This window comes from Pagrus major, chromosome 9, assembly GCF_040436345.1.
Source record: "Pagrus major chromosome 9, Pma_NU_1.0".
Classification (NCBI taxonomy): Eukaryota; Metazoa; Chordata; class Actinopteri; order Spariformes; family Sparidae; genus Pagrus; species Pagrus major.
Window position 1 is genome coordinate 31,618,162 of NC_133223.1, and position 25,832 is coordinate 31,643,993.

Genomic DNA, 25,832 nt, shown 5'->3' on the forward strand with positions numbered 1-25,832 from the left:
GCTTCAAAGCTAAACAAACGTTGCTCCTCTATTATTGAAGCACACGCACTGCGGTTAACATGGAGCAATCTAAAGAGACCTGAATCTAAGACAAGAGGAAGGAGAGTGCAAAATTGGTTTAATTTGACATACATGTATCTATGTTAAAGCAACTTACGTTAAAGGTGCTTTTTTTTTTACCGTTAAATGACGAGTGAAATCTGAGAGAAGACATGGGTTTATATGGCAAGATTTAGCTTGATCTTCCACAGAGCATGAGAAATATTCACGTTTTATACTTCTTACATATGGTTTGATTTGTGCATTCATTTAAAAATGTTATGTATCTGCTGTGTAAGTTCAATCTTTTCAAATCACGGTTTTCATTCATAATACTGCTGGAGTAACCGGTATACTGGTGTTTGCCCTTAAAGGTGTCATTTGTAATAAAAGGCCAGAATTCAAAGGTAGCTCCAAAACTATAGGGGGGAGCATAACTAACTTTCTTTGTGGCCACTATCTGTCATTAGCAAGTAGCTCAATTAGCTGTGGAGCTAAGTAGCCCTATAAGCTGATGAGAGTCTACCCACACACAAACCTTGGGTCACTGGAAGAGTCACTGTGGGCAAAAGGGCTCAACTCAGCTGGACATCGAATGCTCTGTTTGACCACAGGAAATACAATACAGAGGTGATTTACAGTGACTCCTACCAGGACTAGTGGGGCTTTTCCACTTGCATTTTTGGCCGCACCGATTTGCATTTCCATTACCAGTTTTACCGCACAGAGTTGAGCTGAGCCGTGCATGGGGTGGACCTTCTCCGGAGTAGGTCTCATGGCCCCAGCCGACCTGAGACGACCCCCTACTTTCCCTCAAATGAGCCTGTGTTGCGTGACTCAACTTATGTTTAGAGATAAACTAAAGCAAAGGGTGAAAACGGTGCGAAGAGCCGGAATATTTTTATATCTTTCTCTGTGATTTGAGGATTTATTTTGTCCAAACCAGAGGTGATTGTGGAAAGACAAACCAAGACTGTGTTCGTGACTTTTATTTCATTTTTGTTTGAGTTTGAATGATATGCATTGTACAATGAGTTAACGAGGCAATTAAGCTTGTTTTAGTTTGGTATGAGAGAGAAACTTGAATTCAGACGATGTAAGGAAAGTAGTATCAAAATATCTTTCTTGAGGTTGTGTGAGTTTATTTTGTTTACTTACTACACATAAGTAGTGAACTAGCTGCCTACATACATCTCCAAGCTGAAACTATGGGCGTCAAAGTGGTAGTATGACAGGACGGGCCAGGGCTAGCTGGTTAGCATGCCTACTTCAGTAGCCATCCCTGCAAGATAGCAAATAGACATCTGTGACATAGTGTCAACACACTTGATTCTTCACACTATTTGATCGTTTTAAGCTAAAATTCTGGCTACATCTTACAAACTACCCCTTTAAGAGCTGTTCTCGACAGCAGTCTGAGAACATGCCAAATGTGATTTCACTTGTAGCGCGCTAGCCCTTCTTTCATGTGTCCTCCAGGGATCACAGACATGGTATATCAAAGACGACACAATGCAGGGATTTAAAACAGAAAAAAAAAGGAGATAGTTTATTTGAAATGTACAAAAGCTATATACACACACTCACACAAACCCACACACACTGAGCATAGTAAAAGTGAATGGTAGCATACACACAAACATTTTAAAGGCTACTTAGAAATTCAGCAAACATAATAAAACAGGAATTTGCAGGGCTAGTTCGCCAATCCTGTCCGAAACAGGATTTCATTTTCAAAGTCTGTGTCCCTTCCTGGACTCTCTGCAGTTCATCCGGAGCCCAGGGGAAATGTGGAGTGCAGCGAAGGGGGTGGTGGTATGAATGTGTTAATTAGGATCTGATCTCTGCTGAGAACACACAGAGGTACTTGTATATTCTTTTAGAGAACGCTCCTCATCAGACACAGGGGTTCATGTGCCCTGATAGACTAACACAGAGGCGTATCCTTGTCCTTTTCAATCATTTACCCTTGTGAGATGGGACCATGGAGAGCTAATGCCTCAGATCCAGAGGGCAAAGAAGGAAATCTGATTGTACAGTACCATCCTCAGGAGTTCAGACCATGATCAAAAAAGCACTAAATATCTCTGGATCATAACATTGTACAACCATGTGTTTTAAACTAGGGCTGTCAAGTTCTTGATTTTGTAAATTACAATTTGTCACAAATTTTTGTTGTAACCGTATTAATTACAAATTGAATTTCATGAAAATTCATAAAAGCGTTCACTTTGTAAAAAACTAAATTTGCTCATTTTCAAATAACCTTCATTTTAAAACCACTGACATTGAAAGCGGCACAAAACCAGTTTTGCACAAGACGGGTTGCTGCAACGCACTTCATCGTTTTGTTCTTATTCTGCAAAATAGTTAAGTTTAGTGCATGTACTTTTATAGATGAATCAAGCAACCAATTTGTGTGTTTTGCCACTGAGTTTTGCTGACATTTTCGGCAGATTATCAGGGTGGATTTTCAGCATCATTCCCATCATTGATATCTGTGGTTTTTGTGTCCGACTGCCAATACAATTTTAAGTTAAACAAACTTAACAATGCACTACTTTGGCACAACTACTTTGGTAGTTGAATTGACGACGTTATACACCAATAAAGGTTTCTTATATGCACGGCAATCTTAGCTTTATTCAGATTTTACATATTAGACACTGGTTAAACCAATAGCCGGAATAGATAATGATGAAATAGAGAAAAAAAACTGACCAACTGCAACAGTTTCAAGCGATGAAGAGCTGTGTAATATACTGATGATACTGTCCGAGCTAGAGCTGCGTTTAATCATTGCAGACCAGATACATTAGTAATACATTAAAATAAATACCAATTTATGTATTTCCAAAGTTGAAGTTTGTCACTATTGTGGGAGCAGCTAAGAACTGCACTGCTTATTCCTGAGTTTCTAGACATTGTTGTAAAAATGAACGTTATATAGAAAATAATGGTAACTTTTTTGGACCGCTTGCTTTCAAATACGCAGATATTGTCGGCAGACTTGCCTACTTTTGCTACTACTTGTATAATCTGCAATAGCAGTTATTGTTTTTTCATAACAAGCATTTACTAATTTCTACATGCATGGTTTGGTGTTGGGTTCAGACTATGTTCATTACTGAACCTCAGTGCTTTGAGCACCTGCGTGTTTGGTGGTTAAGTGAAAAGTTACTGGAGCTCACTACATTCACTGTAGTTCAATTAAACAATCATTCATTCATCTTTTTGAATTCGTTGTAGCGGTTCATATGTTACTTTAACGTTGACAGCCCTAGTTTAACCATCAAAAGTCTATAGCATAACTTAAAGCAAGTACCATACAGTATAATCTATACACATAAAGGTCTTCATGAGAAAATATTATCTGTTATCTACATATCTGTTCCATTTCCTGGTAACTCTGTTTTCATGTCGTACTCAGATGATCAACCTTGATGTCCACAGCAAGGTTCTGTGTGAACTGCTCTCAGTGCACCACTTTGTAAAGGGCTATTACACCAGCAAATACTGAATGGCAATTGGTTGTAGATGGATTTATATACCCTGGGCTATCATATATTTGCAGGTAGAATGTATGGCTTTTTAACAAATAATGATAGAAAACAAAATGTCCTTGATCCTAGTTATACTTACTATTAAAATTTTTAATGTAGCATATTATAATCTGAAGCAAATATTACAAGATAAGCATATTCCTATGGACAATGAAGACATTTTTTTTGAAAAAGCCAGTTTTGCATTGTTCAATCAGTGCTTTCTTGTTTAGTACATATATTCCTGATGTAGACATGGTTAAGACTGGATGGATGAGAAGTATTCAATTGCTCTCAGCTGATCATGTTGAGGAACTTGCTCTCCTCAGCCAACGCTGTGAGCATAGAGTTCATGTCACCGATGGCCATGTTGCCAATCCCTGCCGGTACAGACGCAAGGGTGACGGAGTTGCGGGGGGTTGTGAGACGTGAGGAGCTCTGGGAGAGGCTCTGCAGAAGGCCGGGACTCAGGGTGCCCGACATGAGGCTGGAGTGGTCCCCATCATCGAGCATGGTGTCAAAGTCGATCTGGGCATGCTCCGTGCCACCAGATCCACCAGTGGAAGAATCCACCGTACTGCTGGAGACCAGGTTGACTCCTGGTGAGGCCATGTTGGCTGCAGCAGTGGTGTTGCTGGCAGGAGCCTGGCTGGCACAGGGGGACATGGGGGCATCAAAGTTGGCAGAAGTTGGCTCAAACATGTGAACCTGAGCTGTGTAGAACACAGCAGAGTTCGGATTTTCAGAGTTGCCGTTGTGGGCTGCTGACCCACTGGGCCTCTTTGGGCTCGCCTCTGAGGTGTCAGTCGCACGACTGGGGCTCAAATCGGACGACTTGGGTATTCGGCTCGGTTGCATCATGCTAGACCCTGTGTGTTGTCTTGCATTGGACTTGGGTTCTGTGGGAGGCCTGGGCTGTAACATTCCCCTACCTCCATTATGGATGTTGTGCTGCTGTTGCTGAGAGGCAACGCTGTAATTCTGCTGCAGATCCACCTGGTTCACATGAGCATACCCATCAGCCTGTGTCCTTGCTCTGTAACGTTGCAGTTCTGGATCTGCCACACTGTTCCGGGTAGGTCTAACGCTAGTGCTCCCAGATAGAGAATTTGGGATTGCCTCTTGGCCAAACCCTTGCTGAGGACTCATTTGCTCACTAAAGTTCACATTGTTGCATTGCCTCTGTTGCTGATGCTGCTGGTGAGAGATGTTCATCAGCCTCTGGCTGTTGTGGTTCACATACCCCTGCATAGACATATTCTGACTCATAGGCACTACCTGCTGATTGCTGCCAAGGCCCTGACCATGTCCCTGGAAGGAACCAAAATTGTGTCTCTGCTGAACAATAGCTAGGTTCCCCCTGAGAGGATGCTGCTGTTGTTTGGAGAGCTTGGTTGTGGTGTCCACGGTCCCAGAGCTCACCTCATTCCACTGCACCGGCATGTTGTTCTTGTTCATGTTTTCCGACGGTGCTGAGAAGGGCTGCTGGGAGCCACCAGGACCCATCTGGCACGATTGCATGTCCTGACCTGACTGAGTCATTGTGGCATCCACCATCGCCATCCTTCTCTGAGCATAAAATGATGCTGGTGGGGCCATGCCTGTCTGGTAGCCCTGAGTCTGATTGCTGGAATGGTAGGCCACCTGCCCCGAGTTGTGACCTGCAGGGCCAGAATTCTGGGACCTGAGGTATTGTACCATATCATCTGGAAGCACCATATCATCCTCGCCACTCTGCTCCACCCCAATCATCATCCCATCTACTGCCATGTTCTCCATGGCTACATTCTCAGAAATGCTCGGCGGTCTGGGGGCAAATGGGTAGCGTTGCAAGCTGCCATCAGAGCGAGTGTATCCCTGCATAGCCAGTGCCTGGTGGCGTTCAGCTGATGGACCATTCATGGGGTTCATGCTGTTCATGCTGTTATAGCGCTGAACCCTTGGAAAGGAGAGCGGGTCCAGTGTCGGACGACGCACTGGGTCACTGGCACGGCGAGGGAGGCTGTTGGGTACCTCATGGGGCATCATGCTCTGCGTGCCATATCCAGTATCACTGCATCGCCGAGGCACAGCTCCAGAAGGTGGCTGGTGGAATGGATGCGATGAGCCTTCCTGGGAGTCACTGTAGAGTGCCATTCGGGTCCTCAGGCTCATTCGATCCATATTGGGAAGAGGAGTCGGTGGAGCCCCACCAATGGCAGCAGCGTACTTTGCCTTGAGCCTATAATGCTGCGCTGGTGTCAGACTAAGGAGGCTTGGGAGACCTCCTCCACTGACGCCACCACCGCCGCACTGGCTGGCCTCACTGGAGCGGCGAGACAGATCAGTGGAGATCGGGTCATAGGAGTCAGCAGAACTGATGTTGTTGTGCCGGTTAGTGCCAAACTGGGACGCCTCACTGGAGCGTCGGCTGGAATAGCAGGGTGAAATACCGGAGGATCGCCGACTCATTGTGTAAGCTGAGCTGAGGGTGCTGGTGGTGCTGTCACGGCGTTCGTTCAGCTGGTTCAGCAGTGTTACTTCACATGAGGACAGGTCACCCATGCGTTGGCCAGGGTACGAAACAGGGTTACTCATCACGTTGGAGCTCTCCAGAAGGGAACCTGGCAGATGCAAGGGACATTATTACTTAATGGCTCCAGCTAATTAACAGTTAAAAACAATTAATCAACCATCTTGCACCCTCAACACACAGTAAGCATTTCTTTAACCCCCCACACTTACCGACTGCAGGTATGGGAGGCAGCTTCATGCTGATGCGTTGGCCCTGCAGTGGCTGTGGTGCAGAGTTGACCCAGGGGCAGGAGTCCCTCACTGTCTTCAACCTCTCCTTCTTGATGTTCTCCAGCTTGATGGTGACCGCGCCAACATGGCCCACGGCTTTCCTCATCTGAAGCCCCATCCCAGCCTGCTGTCCCCCAGCGGGAACAGTGGAGTCAACCATGGGGCACTCATCCTGTGCACTGAGGTCCCCGAAGCTGCCCCCGCTGTGCATGGCCATCTCTACCCCACTGTCGTTGTTGTTGGCGCTGCTGAGAGGCGACGGCTCGCTGCTACATGACGAGTGGCCGCCAGGACTCGACTGATACGTCTGGAGGAGGACAGCAGGGAGGAACTTGATGTTAATGTAATGAATCAAACTATATAAGCTTTATTATAAATGATAGTGGTACATTGTTTAGTTTTCTAGAAGTGAGTGAATGTTCTGCAAAACTGGCAAACACGGTGTAAAGAATAAGTGAAATTTTTAATAATAGAAATGGATAAAATAAAATAATGAATGTCTCATGCCAAACTCGGAGAACTCCATTATGTATTCTTCAATATGAAATAATTACCACAGTTAAAAATTCTGATTGTGATGGTGTTTTGTAATAACTAATGTAGGCCTATAGTTCCATAATCTCATTAACTATGGATGAGTTTGATTTATTTACAACAAGAAAACAAGTAGATAATAGATGAGTTCTGTGAGCAACAATCCAGCACAGCGGCGACAGTAATTTAAACTGGCCGAAAATGTACTAAAGTCTTGATCACAGCTTGATGCTGGCACTATTTGTTCAGCACACATGCTAAAACAGCCCCAGCCTTTGAATATTAATGCGACAATGACTTTTATCATCGGCCGACAGCCGAGGGCGACTGCCAGTGATCTTGCGGGCAGAAAAATCCAGTTAAATGGTAGAGTGTGTATGTGTTCATCCCATATACAAAGAAGCATGTCCTGATCATGCAAAATGTACTTTTTAGATCATGCAAGAATTCAACTATGTAGCATGAAACATGAGGACACAATCGCACCACATCTCCCATGCTGAGTCGCAAGAAGACACAGACAGTTTGAGTGCTCACCTCAGTGAAGTCTGTCCATTAGGAAGGTTAACTTGAGAGAAGCAAGTTTAGGCAACAACCAGAGAGGTGGGTTAGGAAGGATGCAGGCAGAACCAGCAGTTAACATTTAACCTCAGAGCAATGTTAGTAAAGTGGAAAACAGCAAGAAAATTAGTGTCCTTCTCTTCCACAGCCATGCAGTTATATTCTCATCATATCTCAACAGGTGGCACTGGAAATGTTAAGTTCTGAAAGTGCGAACAAATCTTTTATGAACTATAAAAAAGGGTTGTTCGTAATTTAAGCGATCGGGACTCACCATGGAGTTCTCAGTCTTGATAGATTTGACTTGCAGGCAGTCCTCCACTCCTCTAGAGGTGCTGTTGGCCTCAATCTTGCCGTCCACGCCTCTCGCACTGAGCTTTGAATTCGCCTCGTTCTCCCCGTTGCCTTTGGGCGGCTGCAGCCTCGGTGGCGCGTCGCTTCGCTGTTTCTTGGTGACGTGGGCTTCGGGTCCGTGGACTGTCTTGACATGCTTCCTGAGAGAGCTGGGGTCCGTGTAGCGCTTGGTACAGCCCGGGATCTTACATACGTAGGGTTTCTGCAAAGAGGGATTTAAAGCCCAGATGAACACAAAGTGAAGTTACCATGAAGTACAATTTTTTGAGGTAGTATTTCCATTTTTTTTTTTGCTACTTTATACTTCTACACCACTATGTATTGCCTTCAAAATGTGGTGAAGTGGAAGTAAAAAAAGTACTTAAAGTTAAGTACAGTACTTAAGAAAATTTACTTAGTTACAATCCATCACTGCTCAAATGTCTGAAACCCCACTGAGTGTCAGCTGATCAACTTGTGTGTTGTGAACGTACCTCATTAGAGTGTGTGCGGTTCTGGTGCTTGGCCCGGTCTGAGGCGTTGGAGAAGGCCTTGTTGCAGCCTTCATGCTCACACACGTACGGCTTCTCCCCGGTGTGGGACCTGAGGTGGGTCTTGAGGTTCTCCAGGCGAGAGTAAGCTTTGGCGCAGCCCTCAAACTGCAGAGACACAAGAAAAGACGGACAGACGGACAGACAGTAAGACCGACTGCTTCAGTGCTCTGTTGTTTTGTCGGCAGCTGGGTAGAGAAAAAAAAAACCTGTGTGTGTTTCAGTTTTCAAATGTAATCTACTCTTGGACTCGTGCCCACCTACTGTGGCGTGCCACACAAAGGCAGAGCAGTGCTACACTTTGGTAAAAAGGGCCATTATGCGAAATATCTAAACTAAGTGTGAGGTGTGGTGGAGCTCTTTGTCTGGCCTGCTTTGTTGAGACAAAGAGAAGTCTGTGTTTAGCTTTTGTATTCACTTGTACTGTACAAGCTATAATTTGGTATTCCTTCTGAGCAGTCATTGTGAACGTAATTGGCTTTGAAATTAAAAGAGAATCAAATTAGACGAGCTCAGGAATTGGATACAGAAGTCAGAAGATTCTGCCTTAAAAGAGGAGACTAAAGGGGAGCGTTATGAGAAGATGCACGTGGGATTTGTGCGGAGAATATACAGCGTGGTCTTAATAAGGACCCACGGCCCCCTGCTTGTCTGCAGATTTTAATTACACACCCACGCCGTCAATCAGCTTTTCTTTACTCTCCCTCTCTCACAAGTCATCTGTTTTAATGCATTCACAAGAGTCTGTGAGCAGGCTTTGAAGCGCAGCAAACAGGCCTTCGATTTGATCTTCACACAGCAAACGAAGGCTTCAGTGAAACCCCCAAGATTTATCAACATGGAAAATATCACTGGCGCTCGGCACAAAGAAAAATCACATGGAGGTTTTCTCTTCAGTATTTGTGGGAGCGCTGCTAACGTGGCCGAGTAAAATCCAAGTTCTTCTTCCAGTGGTCGTTAATAGCAGTCAGCTAAAGCTTAATCGCATGATTTAGCGGCATCTAGTAGGAGTTTCACAGACTACTTGACTCGTCATCTATCAAAAATCATTTATCTGAGATTATAGTTGTTAATGCCTGTTGAATAAACAAAATTTAAGGTATTTATAGAAGGAAAGACTCGCTGTCCCGTCAAGAAAAGGTTGATACTGTAGTCAAACATTATCTTCAGCTTGCTGAGAGTTTAGTCCAATCAGAGCAAAGCTCTTTTTTAAACGAGCCAATCGAGGGCTCTGCTATTTCACCTTACTGCATTGTGGGAAATGTAGGATTGACCTCTCACTAAAAAGCCAGTTGGCGTCTGATTTTGCCCGTTCTCTTTTAAATCTGTCCCCCCAACAACAGTTCACTTCAGTGTTTCACAGGTGTACAATCTTCTTACTGTGCATTTGTGCGGCTTCTCCCCCGTGTGGCGCCTCATGTGGACCACCAGCATGTACTGAGCCTTGAAGGGCTTCTGCTCCCGCGAACACTCCTCCCAGCGACACACGAACTCCTTCTTCTCACCGTGGATGTGGTCGTTGTTGATGTGCTGCAGAGACAATTCAATCCGGGTCAATCATCACAACGTATCACAACGTACGTCTGGGGATACAGAAGTGGTGACTAGACACCAAGTGAGTCTGTGTGAGCTCGTGTGTGTGTGTGTGTGTGTGTGTTACTAAAAACGAGTCAGCAAATTCTTGTCTTTTTCCCACCAGAAGATTCTCCCTCTTTCATGTGTCCACACACACACACACACATTGTGAGTGACGGTGCCCATCCATTATGGCTGACAGTTATTATGCATCTGTCAACAGGAGACAAAAACTATAAAAGCACTGTGGCTGTTTTTTCAGGCTGTGTGCGTTTGCGAGTGTGTGTGACTGTGTGTGTCGGTTTCTCAAGGAACAGGAACTTCCTCAGATCGCAGTAAAAGTGTTCAGGAAGAGTATTTATCTTTGTTTCCTCTTTACTTTTGATGGATCAGGATGTCAGCGGAGGGAGAGGACAAAGTTTCCTGTGTGATGCTTAAACTTTGACATTTTCTATCAGCTAGTCGGCTCGTTTCAGACAAATTAAACTATTGTGACGTCCTCAAATGTCTGTTACTGTGATGGAGGAGGAAAGAAACCAGAAAATATTCACCTCTAAAGAAATTATCTAAGAAAACTAGAGAGTTGAAACCTTTACGAACACAAAGCTAAGCTTTCACCGGTTCCATATCTAGCGTCCATGTCATCGTCCAACAACATCCAAGACTTCCTGCCTGAAAACTCCCTGAAAACCATTTTTCCTAATACAAGTCAAAATCAAAAGGATTTTGAAGATATTATTTTAAGGCAGAACAGAACATAATGGGGCTTTAAGAGAATTCTGACTTTATTTTCTTACACAGAATACACAATCTGATTAATCGATTATCAAAATACGCGATTCAATTTAATAGTTGACAACTAATCGATTAATTTTTGCAGCTCTAAACCTAAATGTGACATCTGAGAGATTTCTCGATGAAATGATGCGTGCAGACTGCAAAATTATACGTCTTAGTATAATTCCAGTATTTCATCCATCACGTCCTGCTAAAAAAGAAAAATGTCCGTCAACGACAAACACACTTGCTGTACGCGCACACACAATGTTTCCGAACAGACACACTTGAAAAACTCTCATCCCGTGCACCACATGCAAATAGCCACACACCCAGAGGAACCACTTCATTTCCTGAGGACATCCCGGCCCACAATGCTGCACTTATGTGGCCACTTCTCCACCAGCGAAAAAGCTCCGTGGTCGACGATTCTGCTGAGATCTATTTTGGGTGAAGGTGGAGGAACGGACACAAGTGGAGGCCTCTATTTTCAGCTTACACACTGCTGCGAGTCCATAATTTTTTTTGGGGGGGCTCTTGAAACTGGATTATTTTGGTTAAGCAGAAGCCAGAAAAAAGCCACAGGTGTGTGTTTTTTCTGCTGATATTAAGAGAACCTTGTGTGAAACCCTGGATGTGCTCAGGGAGACGCTGTCAGGAGTTTTTGTGGAAAAAAAACGGCGACTACTGGTTGTTTTTTTTATGAAGTTGATAGAAAGCAGAGACTTTTAAAAAGAACCCTCAGTCCTGCGAGGATTTGAGAATGTGTTGGCCGCACTTTGTCCATCCACACCCGAGATCAAAACCGCCGAGCCCCTGCTAGCCTGCTCGCTAATCCTGCCAAGCTCTCACAGAGTCTTGTGGCTTGGGAGCTGGAGTTGGGGCAAAAGTTCATAAAGGTAACTCTGGTCCCGACACGTAGCAGCCTATAGCAACCACCGCCATCAGTCTCTGAGGATGTGGACGTGACACACGCCCCTCCCACCGTCGCTCTGAGACAACTGACAGCGAGACAGAAAGCAAGAAAGCAAGTTGGACTGGAGGAGGGGCGAGCACGAGGTTCTGTAACTCCAGAGCTTCAGGCATGACGATGGATTTATGGTCGGCCCTCTGGGTTTCGGGGGTTGGGGGTGTTGCCAGGAGTGAGAGGTGATGGGTCAGGGGTCATGGGACTGAGGGGACGGGGGGCACAGCTGCAGGGGCTTGGGCTTGAGTTTTGGCGAGAGCCGGCAGGCTCATTAACGTAGCGCGTGTCAGCCCCGACAGGAAAGGATCAGTTACTGGACAGCTTTCTGACGAGACTCAATCAGTGAGGATTTAATGAGTAGCAGAAGAGTTGTGTGAACTTTTCACTTTTTTACACAACAGAATGCAGCTCTCTGTGGCTCTGACGGCGCAGTTAGGAATTTACTTTCACAACAGCGAAAGGAAACCAATAATGATGGAGACGGTGTCCAGAACAGAAAGACGAAACTTGACATGGGACAGTTTGTGTTTTCACAGCGAAACTTCCAGTGTTAAGGGAACGATCACTATGATAACTAAACGATGTGAACTTTTGTTTTTACAAGAACTTCGATACAATACCTTGAAAAATATTGATATTCGATACCCACAGGGGAAAATTGACATAATAACGAGGGCATAAAGTTTAGATTTTTTATTAAAAGATAAATATAACACGGCTTGTCTACTGTGTGTGAAGCACAGCGTGAGACAGGCTGATGTGTGTCAACTTTCTGTCATAGAGAAGAGAAACAGAGAAACCACAGCTGGGTTGAAAGTATTGCTACTGCAGGAAATGAGTATTGAAACGCTTTCAAATATAAGGAATCAATATTTCAGCATCAGCGCTGGTATGTGCTGTCTGCCTGGCTCCGACCTGTTACTGGTGTACGTTGCACACATTAATTTTCAGTACTGGGTCCATCACTCACATGAACGAGCTGGTCCTGGGTGTCGTACTCCTTGGTGCAGCCCTCCCAGTGGCAGTTGGTCTCGTATATGGCCTCGGGCTCCTGTTTGCACTCGTCTTTATCCAGATCCTCACTCAGGTCCAAGATCCCTCCACCGTGGTCCTGGAGGAAAAAGGGGAACAGCGCTTTATCAGAAGATGTGTGTGTGAACCACTAAAGTGTACAAACGACTGGAATAAAAACATCTTTTAACTGAATCTGTGGTCAATATGTTAAAGAAGCATTCGGTGCTGTTTTGCATCTCTCTTATCTTATCTGTTTCTTCATCCTAATGAGTTGTTGCTTGATCGCACTGCGTGACAACACGTCTCGTCATTGATTAAAGCTGCTATTTATTCACTACCAATAATCAATTGGAGCTAAATTAGCAAACTGCAGATGAATGGGGACTATTTCCCAACTGAGATAGCTTCATTGCACAAAATAGTTGATTTTTTCCTCTCGTGTATAAATAAAGGTTGGATGAATGAATGATGAGGATTTTTCTGAAGGTCATTGCAGATCCTAAAGTAACTTCTTCAAGGAACCCAACAAAGATTTGAAATGGGGAGGGAAACTTAGGCTTTGTTCAGACCTGGTGTTTACATTCATCCTGAGCGATCATTAATATGCATCTCAAAATCCACCTCGAGTGACTACTTTTGATCGGGATAGTTTTTTACCCAAAGAAAGGAACAACCTCTAAGTGTCAAATAATTCAGAATTTGTCAGAGATAGTGTTTCATAAAGTTTCTCTGAACTCAACAACTCACAAAATTGTAAAATTTTTAAAGGGAGTCTGGGGACTTTCTCCACGGGCCACAAAGAAGATGCCTATATTCATTACTGTTAATTTATGAAAGAAGACAACATTTTTATTGACAATAAACATGCATACAGTTGAGTGTAAATGGTAAAAATTATTTGAAAAAATGTGTTTAAACAGCTGCTACATGTTGGCAGGTAAGACACACTTGAGACATGAAAGCAGACAAACTGGTACAACCGTACAAACTTTTTACAAGGAACGAAGCATCTTGCACTGAATGCCGAATTTACAAGAAGGCATGAATGATTAAGAATTTGTCGTAGCTGTTTCACAGAGTTTTTAAAGTTTCCCCTCGCTCAACAACTCTCAAAATTATGCAATTTCTTTAATGGAGTCTGGCAATATTGAGGTTATAAGTTCAGAAACAGACAGTGTGTTCACAGACATCTTGCAGGTTAAGAGAGCCCAAACATGTCATTAAAATGATAGTGAACAACAAGAAAATCAGACTCCATTCTGCCTGATGGGATGGATGCTAATACCAGGTCTGAACAGGGCCTTAGAAAACTAATATCTAATGTTTCATTCTTTACCTGAGAGGACGGTGAGATGGGCAGCGGACCCTCCGCCTCCGTCTTCACCTTTGACCTCTTGGTGTTCAGCGGGTTGACTGTGCTGCTCACTGCTGGGTCTCCACTGGCGTTCTGAGGGACAGATACGAACAGACACGAGATTAAAGAAAGACAAGGGTTTTGCTGTGGCAGAAATCATTTTCTGCATGAGCTCATGCGTTACCCCTCAGTGAATCATTCCATGAATCCTCACAGTGACCAAACGACCACGAGATTCCACGGCCGCCACACGGACCGGCGGACGGGGAATCAGATAACTGAGTCAAAGAGATAGCACGCAACTGTTTTTGGCTGGATAGCAGTTGTGTGGAGTCCTGGTTGTGCCAGGCACCACGGCCCATACGTCAGACCAGGACCCGCCGCCGAGACTAAACAGTTTAGACTGCCTTATGATCGCCGAAGCCGCAAAAGAAATATGAAAGAAGAGGAGTTATTACCCTCGGTACGGAGGGGGAGGGCGGCGGGGTCGGGGGTTTTGTGGGGGCTGAGGGGCTTTGATCTGCCAACAGACTCTGAAGACGACAGAGAGACGCAGACACATAAGGCCCCGCTCGAGCGCTAATGGAGGCGAAAAAGAAAGGAAAGATATAAAATCTAAAGCAGCTGATAAATTATTGTGTATGTGTGTGTAAATTGAGGCTCATTGGAGGGGGTCCAGGATTGGAGGGGGGTCTCTTAATCCCACCCAGACGCTACGGTGCAGTTCAGCATTTCTGGCGGCCTCGATGATTCATTCAAGTTGGCTGAAGACCAAGAAGGAAATATGGTTCTGATCACTGTTGAAAATAAAGCTGAATGTGTATGTGTGTGTGTGTGAGCGAGTGTGTAGTGTGAATTGGGGTGTGTTAAAAAGATGCAAATACACACTCCTGGATACTCGGATACTCTCAGTGTGTGTGTGTGTGTGTGTGTGTGTGTGTGTGTGTGTGTGTCAGTAGAAAACGTGCTGAAACAGAGCCGGAGGCGGCTGATAGCAGAGCGAGGAGTGATTCACTGAGTGGGAAGTTTACACTACGAGTGGCTGTGGTGTATACAGTGGGCTGATAAAGAGGCCGAGGAGACAGTAGGAAGGAAGACAGATGGACACTGAGAGGGAGCCTCCTGCATATTTCCCACCTGAGGAAATGTACAAAAAACACTTCATTCCAGACGACGACTTGTAAATCGAGGCTACATTTAGACATTCATCCTCTGAAGAAACCCCACCATAATAACCACCCCTGAGCATAAACATATCCAATAGACATCAGTTCTTTGACGAATAGACGTCTTTTCAGCGTTCGCGACTGATGTCCAAGTGACGTCCTTACAGGGTCGTTACAGACAAGATTAAAGTTTATGACGACCAAATTTTACTCCATGCAGCAAAAGCTACCTCTGTAACTGAAGTTAAAAAGATTTACATTGTAAGGACTTTAATTTTGAACCCTGTGAGGACGTCACTTCAACAGTGAGTGAAAGACGTCACTCTGGATTTCTTTTTAACGTCATCAAAGACGTCTTTTAGATCTGTGCAGCGCCAACGTAAGCTGACTGAATGTAACTAACTAACTAAATAAATGACCTTTTCTAGATCTGAAGGATGTAGTTACTCCCTGACTGTCTTCTTTTGCAAGTTTTTTAAGGTAATCCGCCGAAGAATATCAGAAGATATCAGATTGGATGGAAAAGCTAATTGAAAAGAAAGTTCAGTCTCGTAGTTTACAGTACACAAAAGATTTTCTCCTCATGTTGTCATGTCAACACTGGCAAAATTTCCCTTTAACATATAACTTAGCTGTTATCTGCCTCACTGTCAAGTTTTGCATATTTGTATAATGCTATGATTGAGGTTTACGCACCCTGCAGCTGTTCAGAAATCTGATCTGAAAATTAATCTGCTTAAAGAAAGCCTCAGTATTCAAATACATACAGATGTTTTGTCAGTATTGAAGCGTAACATTCACATCCTACCTGGTTGGCCTCAGAGTTGGAGCTGTTGTGGGAGGTGGACATGGCTGAAGCAGTGAGGGGGTGTTGGCGAGCAGCGAAGGAGGACGGCGACGGTTGAATGAGAGGAGGCGTGTGGCCGAAGGCGTTGAGACCTCTCTGCTGGGACAACAGCTGCTGGTACGCCACGGGGTTGATGTGAGGAGGGAAGCTGAACGAGGGGCTGAGAGGGAAAGAAGTTACTTCAGGGAAAATATGAACGGAGATTGTTTTGTATTTGAACCAACATTTTCTTGTGCTTTGTTTAAGTACCTGATCCCTCCGACCGAGAGGTGCCCGTACGAGCTGCTGGCGGCCGAGCTGGAGCGGGAGTTGTTGATGTAGGCCACCAGAGAGTTGGGCGAGGTGCGGATCATCGTCTGCAGGTCGATGCTGGCGTCTGACAGCGGGGAGATGGACAGCGCCCTCTTCCTGTTCAGTCGAGGTGTCAGCCGAGGGCTGGAGAAACGTGAGACTGGACACAAAGAGACACAATAGAGACGATGTCAGACATCTCGGCATTAGGGTCGGGTACCAACGGTTACTTGGAATTTCCCAGTTATCTCCAAAAACAACTTCTCCAGCTAGCTAATTACTGACATTAAAGTCAAGTTTTCAACTGTCAGTGCTAGCTGCAGGCATGCTAACGTTAGCCCAGCTGTGGCTGCTACAGGGTACCTGGCTTTTAAGCTGTCAAACACGCTACACTCTTTAGATTTTGATTATATCTTATGTTTGAGCAGGTGTTTCCTCAGGTCAGACGTGTTGCCTTGGTCGGCTTTTATATATTTCACTACAAATATTGCAGAGAGTGTTGACCTGACTCACTGTGACTCTTTCTCTTTGTCTCTTTGTTGCGTGCACAGACTCTACAGGGCAGGGGCAAAAATTGAATAAATAAATGAAAAGCTGTTGCATTTGACTTATTATTTTGTTATTTTCACTATTTAAATGTCACCACAATGTAGGAGACACAGTCCTTGGGTACTCCACTTTATTTAAAAAAATGCTCCGTATATTTGAGGGATCAAGGTTGGTAAGTTTGTCTGTGACGTTACTCTAAAGACGCTCTCAGGTACCAGAAACCGGACTTGATAGATTTAATGTAAATCAGTACCTGATAGTACCACCGTAATTTGGTCGGTGGCCTTAAAAGTAACAAGTTTGGTACGTTACCCAACCCTACTCGGCACTCTGCTACTTCAATGGCAGTAACTGCTTGCGAACAAATTCCTCGCACTTCCATTAAATCTCTTCCTGGCCTCAATGGAAACCAGCAGTTAGCCTGGACCATGTTAGAGGCAGCATTCAGCCCTGAGCGCTCTCGTGGAGGTCACAGCCATGCTAAGCTACGCTCTATCTCCTGCATCTCTCTCTCTCACACACTCACACACTCACACACACACACACACAGACACACACACACACACAGCTCCCCTATTTAACATTCGCATCCTCTTATGCATAATGAATCGCCCCCCAATCATTCTCAGTAATTACCGTGATAGCGATCTCTTTCAGACCGCTGTACTTGGGCAAGTTAAATGGAGGCAATTTAAACAAATTGATCTCAGAATACCATTAAAAAAAAAACGTACAAGTCACAGAGGTAGAGTTCACGGCCTCCCGCTAGACCTGGTTGTGGCACTATTTTCTTAATCTCATAGAAAAGAACACAGGAAAATGATGGAGGAGACTACTTTCCCATGAACTTGAAGAGAAGGTTATTTATTTTTCCACGTGTACTGATAGTCCATCGTTCATGTGTATTTATTTCTTTTAAATTTCGAAAGGTATGACGCTGCAGCTCCAACACAGACGGAGATGGATGCTCGGTGTCCAACAGGTGCTGCCTCGCGGTGTGACGGGACAGAGAGCAGCGCCGGCATGTGCGTCTTTGTGCACACGTGTAATTACAGCGGACATTACCGGAGGCGTGAGAGGCAGGAAACTCATAATAGGCCCATCACGACTCACCTAAGCACACATTTGCCACACGTCACCTCCACCGCTGTCAATATGAAACCAATCCCCGACTCTCGCGACGCCTCGAGCCAAATGAATCCAGGCACCGCCGTAATCACCGCGCCAGACCTACAGCCATAAACCAGGACCTTACTTCCAAAACTATTATGTTTGGAGGTGGCGAGTCGTAAAGCAGAGGCATATGCACTTAGTTAAAAGGCCCCCGGGAACTTCAGACGACAGTAGTTGGGGGCCTGGTGGAGATGATAGAGACGTGAATAAAAGAGTTGGCAAAAACAACAAACGTTCCTCGGGAATGTGCTTCTTTAGGGCTAATAAATAAATGTGTCATCTTTAGTTAACTACACGGAAGAGTGAGGACGAAGTAAAGGAGGGAGGTGGGAGGGGAGGAGGAGGAAGAAGGGAGGAGAGGCCGGCCGTCCTCCACACATGGAGCGTCATGAACGAGGATGTCACTCGGATAAGTTAGGCGTCACTACACACACTCAAAAAGGTCATTTTAAGTATTTAAATTACATGTAAATCTCCATTAAATTCAAGTTTAATGTCTACAGTGCAAAATATATAATTACAGTATAATTTCTAGTCAAAAAAAGCTCAAAGTACTATAAATATATAAATAAATTATAAATAAGACACAATCATCTGGAAAGTAGCATTTCACTGGGATTAATTGGACTTGCAATTTTCACTTATTAAAAGCAAGAAACAACTTATATTTATTGATTTTTCAAACTTATTGTTGAAGTGGCTTCTTCTCCAGTGTGGATTTATTGCACAAGACTGATTGACAAATTTGAAATGCGTCAAATCCTTAATTATAAAAACTTGAAAAACACATCATGTTTATGTAGAAGTTCCCCTTAAAGGTCACATAGATCATGTGATCAGAAGAAAGATGCAGAATAAAAGTATCTCTTGTCCTTGAAAACATTATTATGATTGTGAATCAATCATTTTAAAATGTCTGTCTCTGTGTGAGACTTCTGACCGTTGGTTTCAGCCTTTAACGAGGTTTGTGAGCAGATAGTGTAACGCCGTTGGAATAATGTGATATCTGTGTTTCGCCAACGATCAACAGTCTTGGTAGTTGCAAGTTTGTGGAAAAAAACCTAATAATTCTGCGGTATGCACCCGGCATACTGTGCTGCGCCAATGTTGGCTGGGGGCAGATGATTGGAACAACAGACAGGAGAGTGAATACCACATTAAGTATCTGAATATAATCAATAACACCTTTAATTTACTGTAATGTAACACTTTACACTGAACTTATCCTTTAAAAGCAGACGGAAAATTCACATGTAATTAAAATACTTCGAGTTACAGTTCAAGTCAAATTGTTTTCTTTGAGTGCTGCGGCCCGGGTTTGTTATTTCTGCAGTGAGCCGAGCTCGCAGCCCTGCCAACAGATTTAATGGGAGATAAGTGTATTAATATTCCCCCTTTTATAAAGCAGGAAACAGGCCTCGCAACCTGGTGGCCTGGTAGCCTGGCGCCTGCCTCACCCCCTCCTCGGCACCGTGCCCGAAAAACACCGCCCTCCGCCCTCCGCCCTCCGCCCTCCGCCCTCCGCCCTCCGTCCTCCGTCGTCACACCGCCTCCTCCATCTATACATCAACCTCAGCTCAGAGGAATTCTGCACGCCTGCAGCATCAAAGATGAAACGTCTGCGATGAAGCTAAGCTAAGTTCTGTTCAGCCTGGTGGATGTCATCGATCGAACCTAATTTTACATACAACAGATTTCACACACACACACACACACACACACACACACACACACACACACACACACACACACACACACACACACACACACACACACACACACACACACGCACAAGCACAAGCACAAACTCTCACCACTTGGTAAAGGAGTGTTTTATAGGTGGCGGTTATAATTGAAAGGGTGAGCAGGTTCCGGCAGGGAGTGAGAAAACAGATGTTGCACAGGCCGAGGCGGCGCGGCAGTATGTGGTAATGCGGCATGTGTGTGTGACCGTGTGTGTGTGTGTGTGTGTATGTGTGTGTATGTGTGCGTGGGACTGCATCGTGGGCTGGTTGTAATTGTGGGATCTGGATTTATATAGAGAGTCATAATTACAGGCGCTCCAGTGCACATCGATACAGTAGAGAAGAAAAAAAGAAAAGTATTAAAAAGGATGGGAGGGAAGAATGTGTGTGTGTGCGTGTGATTATTTTAGGCATTTGCCAGTTGCTGTTTTAACTGAAATGGCTTTGTGGAAAATGAAAACACTTTAATTGGAGGGTTGTGCTAATCCCCACATGCAGCGAGCTTCTCAGTGTCGTCCTGACCCGAAACACATGGGGCCAAAAGAATTGGTATGTGGCCTTTTCTCCTGTAATACCAACGGTATTATCTTTATCGAAAAAAAGAAACTGGCCTCATGTGAACATCTTTACTGTTTTTGGTGTGAATCTGGCTTTTTTTTATGTTTTTCAAATTGGTTTCCAAGAAATTTAAAATCATCATCTGAAGGGAAAAAAACACAGTCAGCAAAGAGCGGTTGGCCTCAGTGGATAATCTTTGGCTTGTCAACCCCGACCTTGTCTCTAGGCCACAGCAAAGTGAGCGGGAGCTGCTCTAACGCTGTACAGGGCCAGCAGGGCCCCGGGGCCTCCACATCTTCAGCCAGCCGGAGTGGGCGAATGTTTATTTTCCCTGCTAAATCTCACTAATACTAACACTGTGAATTTTATTAGCGAGGGGGGCTCGTGCTGAATCCTCTATGAGCCCCCAGTGTCCAGCCCAAAGCCGCCGTTGTGTTTGCCAGTGTGTGTTTATGCACACACTTCCACCCATGTGCTCACGAACCAACATATAGTTAAGTGTTTGTGTATGCAGTCTGAGGGGAACGTTCTCCCCACCTCCCAAATAAAAACCCCCCCTCGGTCCTCACCACCACATCAGTACACAAATCTATCTCGCTCCCTCCCTCCGCTGCATCAACACTAAAATCTTTTTCTCCTCGACGGCAGACATTTACTTTGGCCGCTGCTTTTGTCGTGGGAGCTTCGGTGTTTTCCCGCATGCAGCTCTGATATTTCACTGCCCACCCAGCCCTTACATACCTGCTCGCTCATATACAAACAGCCCTCTGAATGCCTCCCAATGTGAAGTACCATAATGTGACTCACAGTGATGCTGGCGTACCCGTGCTAACGCCAAGTCCGCCTTAATGTCTTTCATTAATGTTCAAATTAATGTTTCTTTGTCGATGACGTTTAAAAGAGACGCCCTCTTAGCGATGTCTGCTCCTGTGCGATAATTGTTGGTTGCCAGTTGCTTATCATCATGGATTTTCTTGCAGTTATTACCATTTTTCTTGGCATCTACCCGCTTATTTCTTGAAGAACAGAGGCTGAATGACGAATAGCCCGTTTCCATTTTCCTCAGAGCAGAAACTACCAAAAACGTTAGTCACGAGTCAGCTGTCACTTTGCTGGGAGATTTCTTGCCTGTTCGCAGATAAAATAGCCACGATGGTGTCATTATTCTCTTGCAAATACATTGTGCAATCAATCACTTCATAATGATACATTAAGGGAAAAAGAAACCTTTCTATTGCCAGTTTAAGTTCATTGTAATTGGTGGTACGATGGTTGAGGTTGGCTTCACTTCTAAACCATCTAAAAAAAACAACGATTTGTCTTGTCTGATTCTGGCATTAGTCCTCCAATACTTAAAAACTAGGCTCGTGCAGGAGTTGAACCAACTGGAAGACAATTGATTTAATGACTTGCTGAAACTGATATTTGTTTAACAGTGTGTCTTTGGAGCGAAATGTATTTTTGTTGTTTCAGCCCAGTCGGTTCCTCCCAGTCTCCCTGTCACTCCTGTCAGATAAGGACAGTGATTAATGTGTGAAACACACCAGAGACACGAACACTGACTTACAGAAGCAGCTGAGCGTTTCAGCGAGGCCTTTACAGCCTGTTTATCTAACGGTCCTGTCCATCATACTGTCATGTGGTGATTCTGTGGCAGGAGGACCCGGCAGAAGACCCAGCGGATCTTTTACAGAAAAACGAGAGCAGTCAAACATCATTTTAAAATGTGGTCTTCCTCATATTTAGGACAGAATTTCTTGCATTTAAGTGACTGACTTGCCTTTCAGTAATTCCTAAAATTCATAAGTGGAAGGATAAGACCTGCAAAACCTGTCAAAAAACCTTCACTGACGCTCGTGTCCACAACTTTTCCACCAGCACACGTCCTCACAGCGGCCCTGGAATTCACTTATCCAGAGGGAAAACTCGGGAAGGAGGGGGAGGCGGGTGAGAAGCCATACTATGGGTTCACTGAGGGCTCCCAGTTTTTGTGGTGGGTCCACTGAATATTAGTGCATAAATTGATTTTTAATATGGATTTTATCTGCGCTGCCTTCCAAAACTAACGGCAAGGGATGAAGCGCATATTTGCCACCTCCACCGCTGCTCCTCCTCCCACGCTCTGGCAGTAAATGGGGCCTTTGATTCGGGCCGATGGCTGCCCGCGATGACCATTAGCTGGCCGCCTCGGTCAATATGGGCCCTGTGTCTGGAGGCCGCAATGGAAGAGCCTCCAGACTGGCAGAGTGGCCCAGACCTGACCACATCACTCCCAGCATGGCAGAACACTAAATAAAAGCCGCCGGGATGGTGGCAGCAAGTGTGGATGCTGCGTTGAAGCAGGGCGGTGGGGGGGCGGGGGGGGGTTGTGGCTATTTGAGCAAACAGCCTCGCCAAACAAGTGTGGGCAAGGCTGCACAGCGGCGGTCACTGAGGTGGTTGGAGGTAGGGAAGAAAAAGGGGGAGGAGGGGGAGGTTTCTGCGAGGCCCCCTAACCTTCCTCACCCTTCCCTTTCAGCACCGCCGTGTTTAGCTAAGTGATTGAGGTAATTTAAAAGATTAATTGCCAAGCGATCCCGTATCTGATTCAGGTTTTTTTTTCCTCTCCCTGTTGTGTTTTCCCCTACCTGCGCGTGAGGACGCCTGCATTAGTGTCATGCAGTGACTTCGGGGAGCGTGACACTGCGGCGGTGAAAGCAGCGGGGCAGCGTTTTTTTCAGGGTGGGTGGTTGGACGGGATGAAAGAAAAGAGCGAGGGGAGCAGAGCGCGCCAAGGGGAGTGTTTGATTATCAGGCATCGAAAAGGCCGACTTTCACGGACAGTTTTCCACTCTGTGCGCTTTCTATTCCCCATTCATAAGGGCTGAAGGTTTCTTGGATGCGTTTCGCTGCTGAACTCAAACGTCTGTTCTGGTGCCTGACCGTCATCTTGATAGAGGGCCGAGGCTCGAACTGGCATGAGAGAACAGGCTGGTCTCTGTGAGTTTGTGTGCAAACACGTGTACCAGTTTGTGAGCATTTGCCTGCCTATTTGCCTGGCTGTTAAAATTTTTTTGTGCACTGCTGTGTGTATTTGTGCATGTGTGTGTGTCAGTGTAAAGCTGCCTCATCCCTGCCATTAAGTGGACACCACATGCAGCCCACAAGGTTAATCCCTGCCTTAACTGCCTGAACCAGAGAGAGAAGCCCGTTCTCGCTCCCACTGGTCAGTGGCCCGAAACTCTGTAAGTCCGACACTGTAGCTTCTCCTCTGGCGTCACTTCTTGAAGCGACCCTCTAGTGCAGTTGTATAAAGATCGAGTAAAGAGGAGATCAGTGCAAAAAAAGTGTGTATATTGGCTGATATGTCGATAATTTTTTTACTCCCCAACATCGGCATCAGAATTGGCCCCAAAAATCAAGTATCGTAAGTAAGTCAACATACATAAATTACATGAGTTACTTCACTTACTTTACGTAAGTTGCGAGGCTGAACGTAGTTATTTTAACCCTGAGTGTGATCTTTTCCTAAATCTAACCAGAAGCCCTAAACGGTCATGGGTCGAATATGTTATTTGATAAGTTAAATTTTATTTGTTTTCTTGAGATAACAAGTTATTTATGTCATTATCACGAGATAACCAGCTCGTTTTCTTGAGGGCTAAAGAAAACGAGCTTCGTCACCCCGAGAAATCGAGATAAATTAATCCGTTACCACAAAAAAACAAAAGGTTGTTCCCTCTTATTCCTTATAGCTTAATGTCTATTAGATCAGCAGTTGATGAACTGATTTAAACGTTCGATTTAGGAGTATTGATGGTAAAAATTCATAAGAAGTTCATGTGGTGATGTCACAGAAGAGTGTATGTCATGGTCCACTCTTATGAATCTTATGAAGTCATGTTCTCATGATTAATTAGTTATCTCGTTATCTCTGGAAAACAACATTTGTTATCTTGTGTAGTGACATAACCACAGTTTGTTTTCTCGAACATTATCTCGGGACGACATTTGTTTTTCTGTGATAATAAAATAAATAACTTGTTATCACAGAAAGAAAAGAAAGGAGGAAACGATACGTTTGACCCATGACTGTTTAGGGCTTCCGTACTAAACCCAACCAAACCATTACGTAACAGTCCAGAAGTCATTATATCTCCTAATATGTCAACTGTTTGTCAGCAGGCTTTATTTTGAAAGTCTTAAGTCTTGCCGGCAGAGCTCTCTAGAGGGGAAGCCTCATAGTTTGAAGCTTAAGGCCACGGACCAAGCTGCTGTATTTGACCCTTTGGGAGTGAGAACATGTAGAAGAGAGCATACACAAAAATCTCAGGGTAACGTGGCCAATTCTCTCCATGCTGCCCTTTTATGGTTACCCTGGATCTATTCTGTAGGATGTTACTCTTAATAACAGCACGAACACACCTGAAACGCCATCACAATGAGAGACTCCGAGGTTACGCATGTTTTTACGAGCTCCTGGCCTTGGGGCTTTTAGCGTTAATGCACCCTCAACACTCAGCTAGCCGTGGCCCCCATGCTACGTCTGGGCTGCAGGAGCTTTGATGTGGGGAACTCTTCCATGAAAGAGAAAGAATAAGAGGACGGTATCAACACGCCCGGTGCCGAGAACAAAGGGCAAGATGGCTGTAAAGTTTGGCTGTTACTCTTGGTGCCAGGGATGAAAGACATGCATGTGTGTTAGTGATGATAAATCATCACACGGATGATATCGTGTTAAAATAATGTCAAAACAAAGCAAAGCATCTTAAATTGTATTTCTGTAAGTCTCATCCTCACCGTCCACAGGGCTGATGTAATCTGGTAGATGGGCCGCAGCCGCCGCCGCTGCTGCAGCCGCCGCCGCCGCCGCCGCGCTGCTCTGCATCAGCAGGTCACCGTAGGGGCTCCGCTGGCTGGCGCTGGCCATCAGGTGGTAGTACTCTGTGGGGTTGGCCCCTGGAGGTGGAGGGGGGAGGCTGAACAGGGCGCGGTCCTTCAGGTGCTCGTGGGTCACTACAGAAGAATGGGAGGAGGAGGAGCAGTTAATTTTTTTTCTAGAGTAAAAATAAAACCAGAAAAATAGATTATGTTCGCTGATATTTGCTCAAAAACAATCTGGATCACCACTGAAAACTACAAAAAATCCACAGATTCTGTTTGGGTCTGGTGATTGAGACCATAGACTCATCAGGAGGTAATAAATCCAGCGAGAAGTAGGGTCTTTTTCTCATAAGCTTACATAGATCAGACTCTTTCTGCAACCAGTGGAATCACCTCCCCAATTAGAAAGATTGCAGGTTAAAGGCACTTCTGCATTAGCTGTACTCTATTTTACACCATCAGCGATCACGACCCATGAAGTGACGCTCAACACATTTTGACAGGTCAGAGAAGCAAAATACATTTTGATTTCATTCTCCTGTCATGAAATGCGATATATCCAGAGACAGAACGACAAAAACAAAGACAAGAACAGAAAAGGTTGCGAGA

The 25,832-nt window shown here is 44.9% G+C and overlaps 1 protein-coding gene across 1 annotated transcript in view; it reads right to left on the reverse strand.

Moving 5' to 3' along the window:
• Positions 1-3,875: 3,875 nt before the first annotated feature.
• gli2a (GLI family zinc finger 2a) overlaps positions 3,876-25,832 on the reverse strand; it is an 85,981-nt gene continuing 64,024 nt past the window's right edge. The window contains exons 5-14 of the mRNA XM_073473874.1: positions 25,140-25,355; positions 16,294-16,495; positions 16,006-16,204; positions 14,014-14,124; positions 12,634-12,774; positions 9,725-9,874; positions 8,288-8,452; positions 7,735-8,016; positions 6,306-6,672; positions 3,876-6,184 (exon numbers count right to left, since the gene is read on the reverse strand). Of these exons, the coding sequence (XP_073329975.1) occupies positions 3,876-6,184; positions 6,306-6,672; positions 7,735-8,016; positions 8,288-8,452; positions 9,725-9,874; positions 12,634-12,774; positions 14,014-14,124; positions 16,006-16,204; positions 16,294-16,495; positions 25,140-25,355 (4,142 nt within the window). The remainder of the gene's footprint in view (positions 6,185-6,305; positions 6,673-7,734; positions 8,017-8,287; positions 8,453-9,724; positions 9,875-12,633; positions 12,775-14,013; positions 14,125-16,005; positions 16,205-16,293; positions 16,496-25,139; positions 25,356-25,832) is intronic.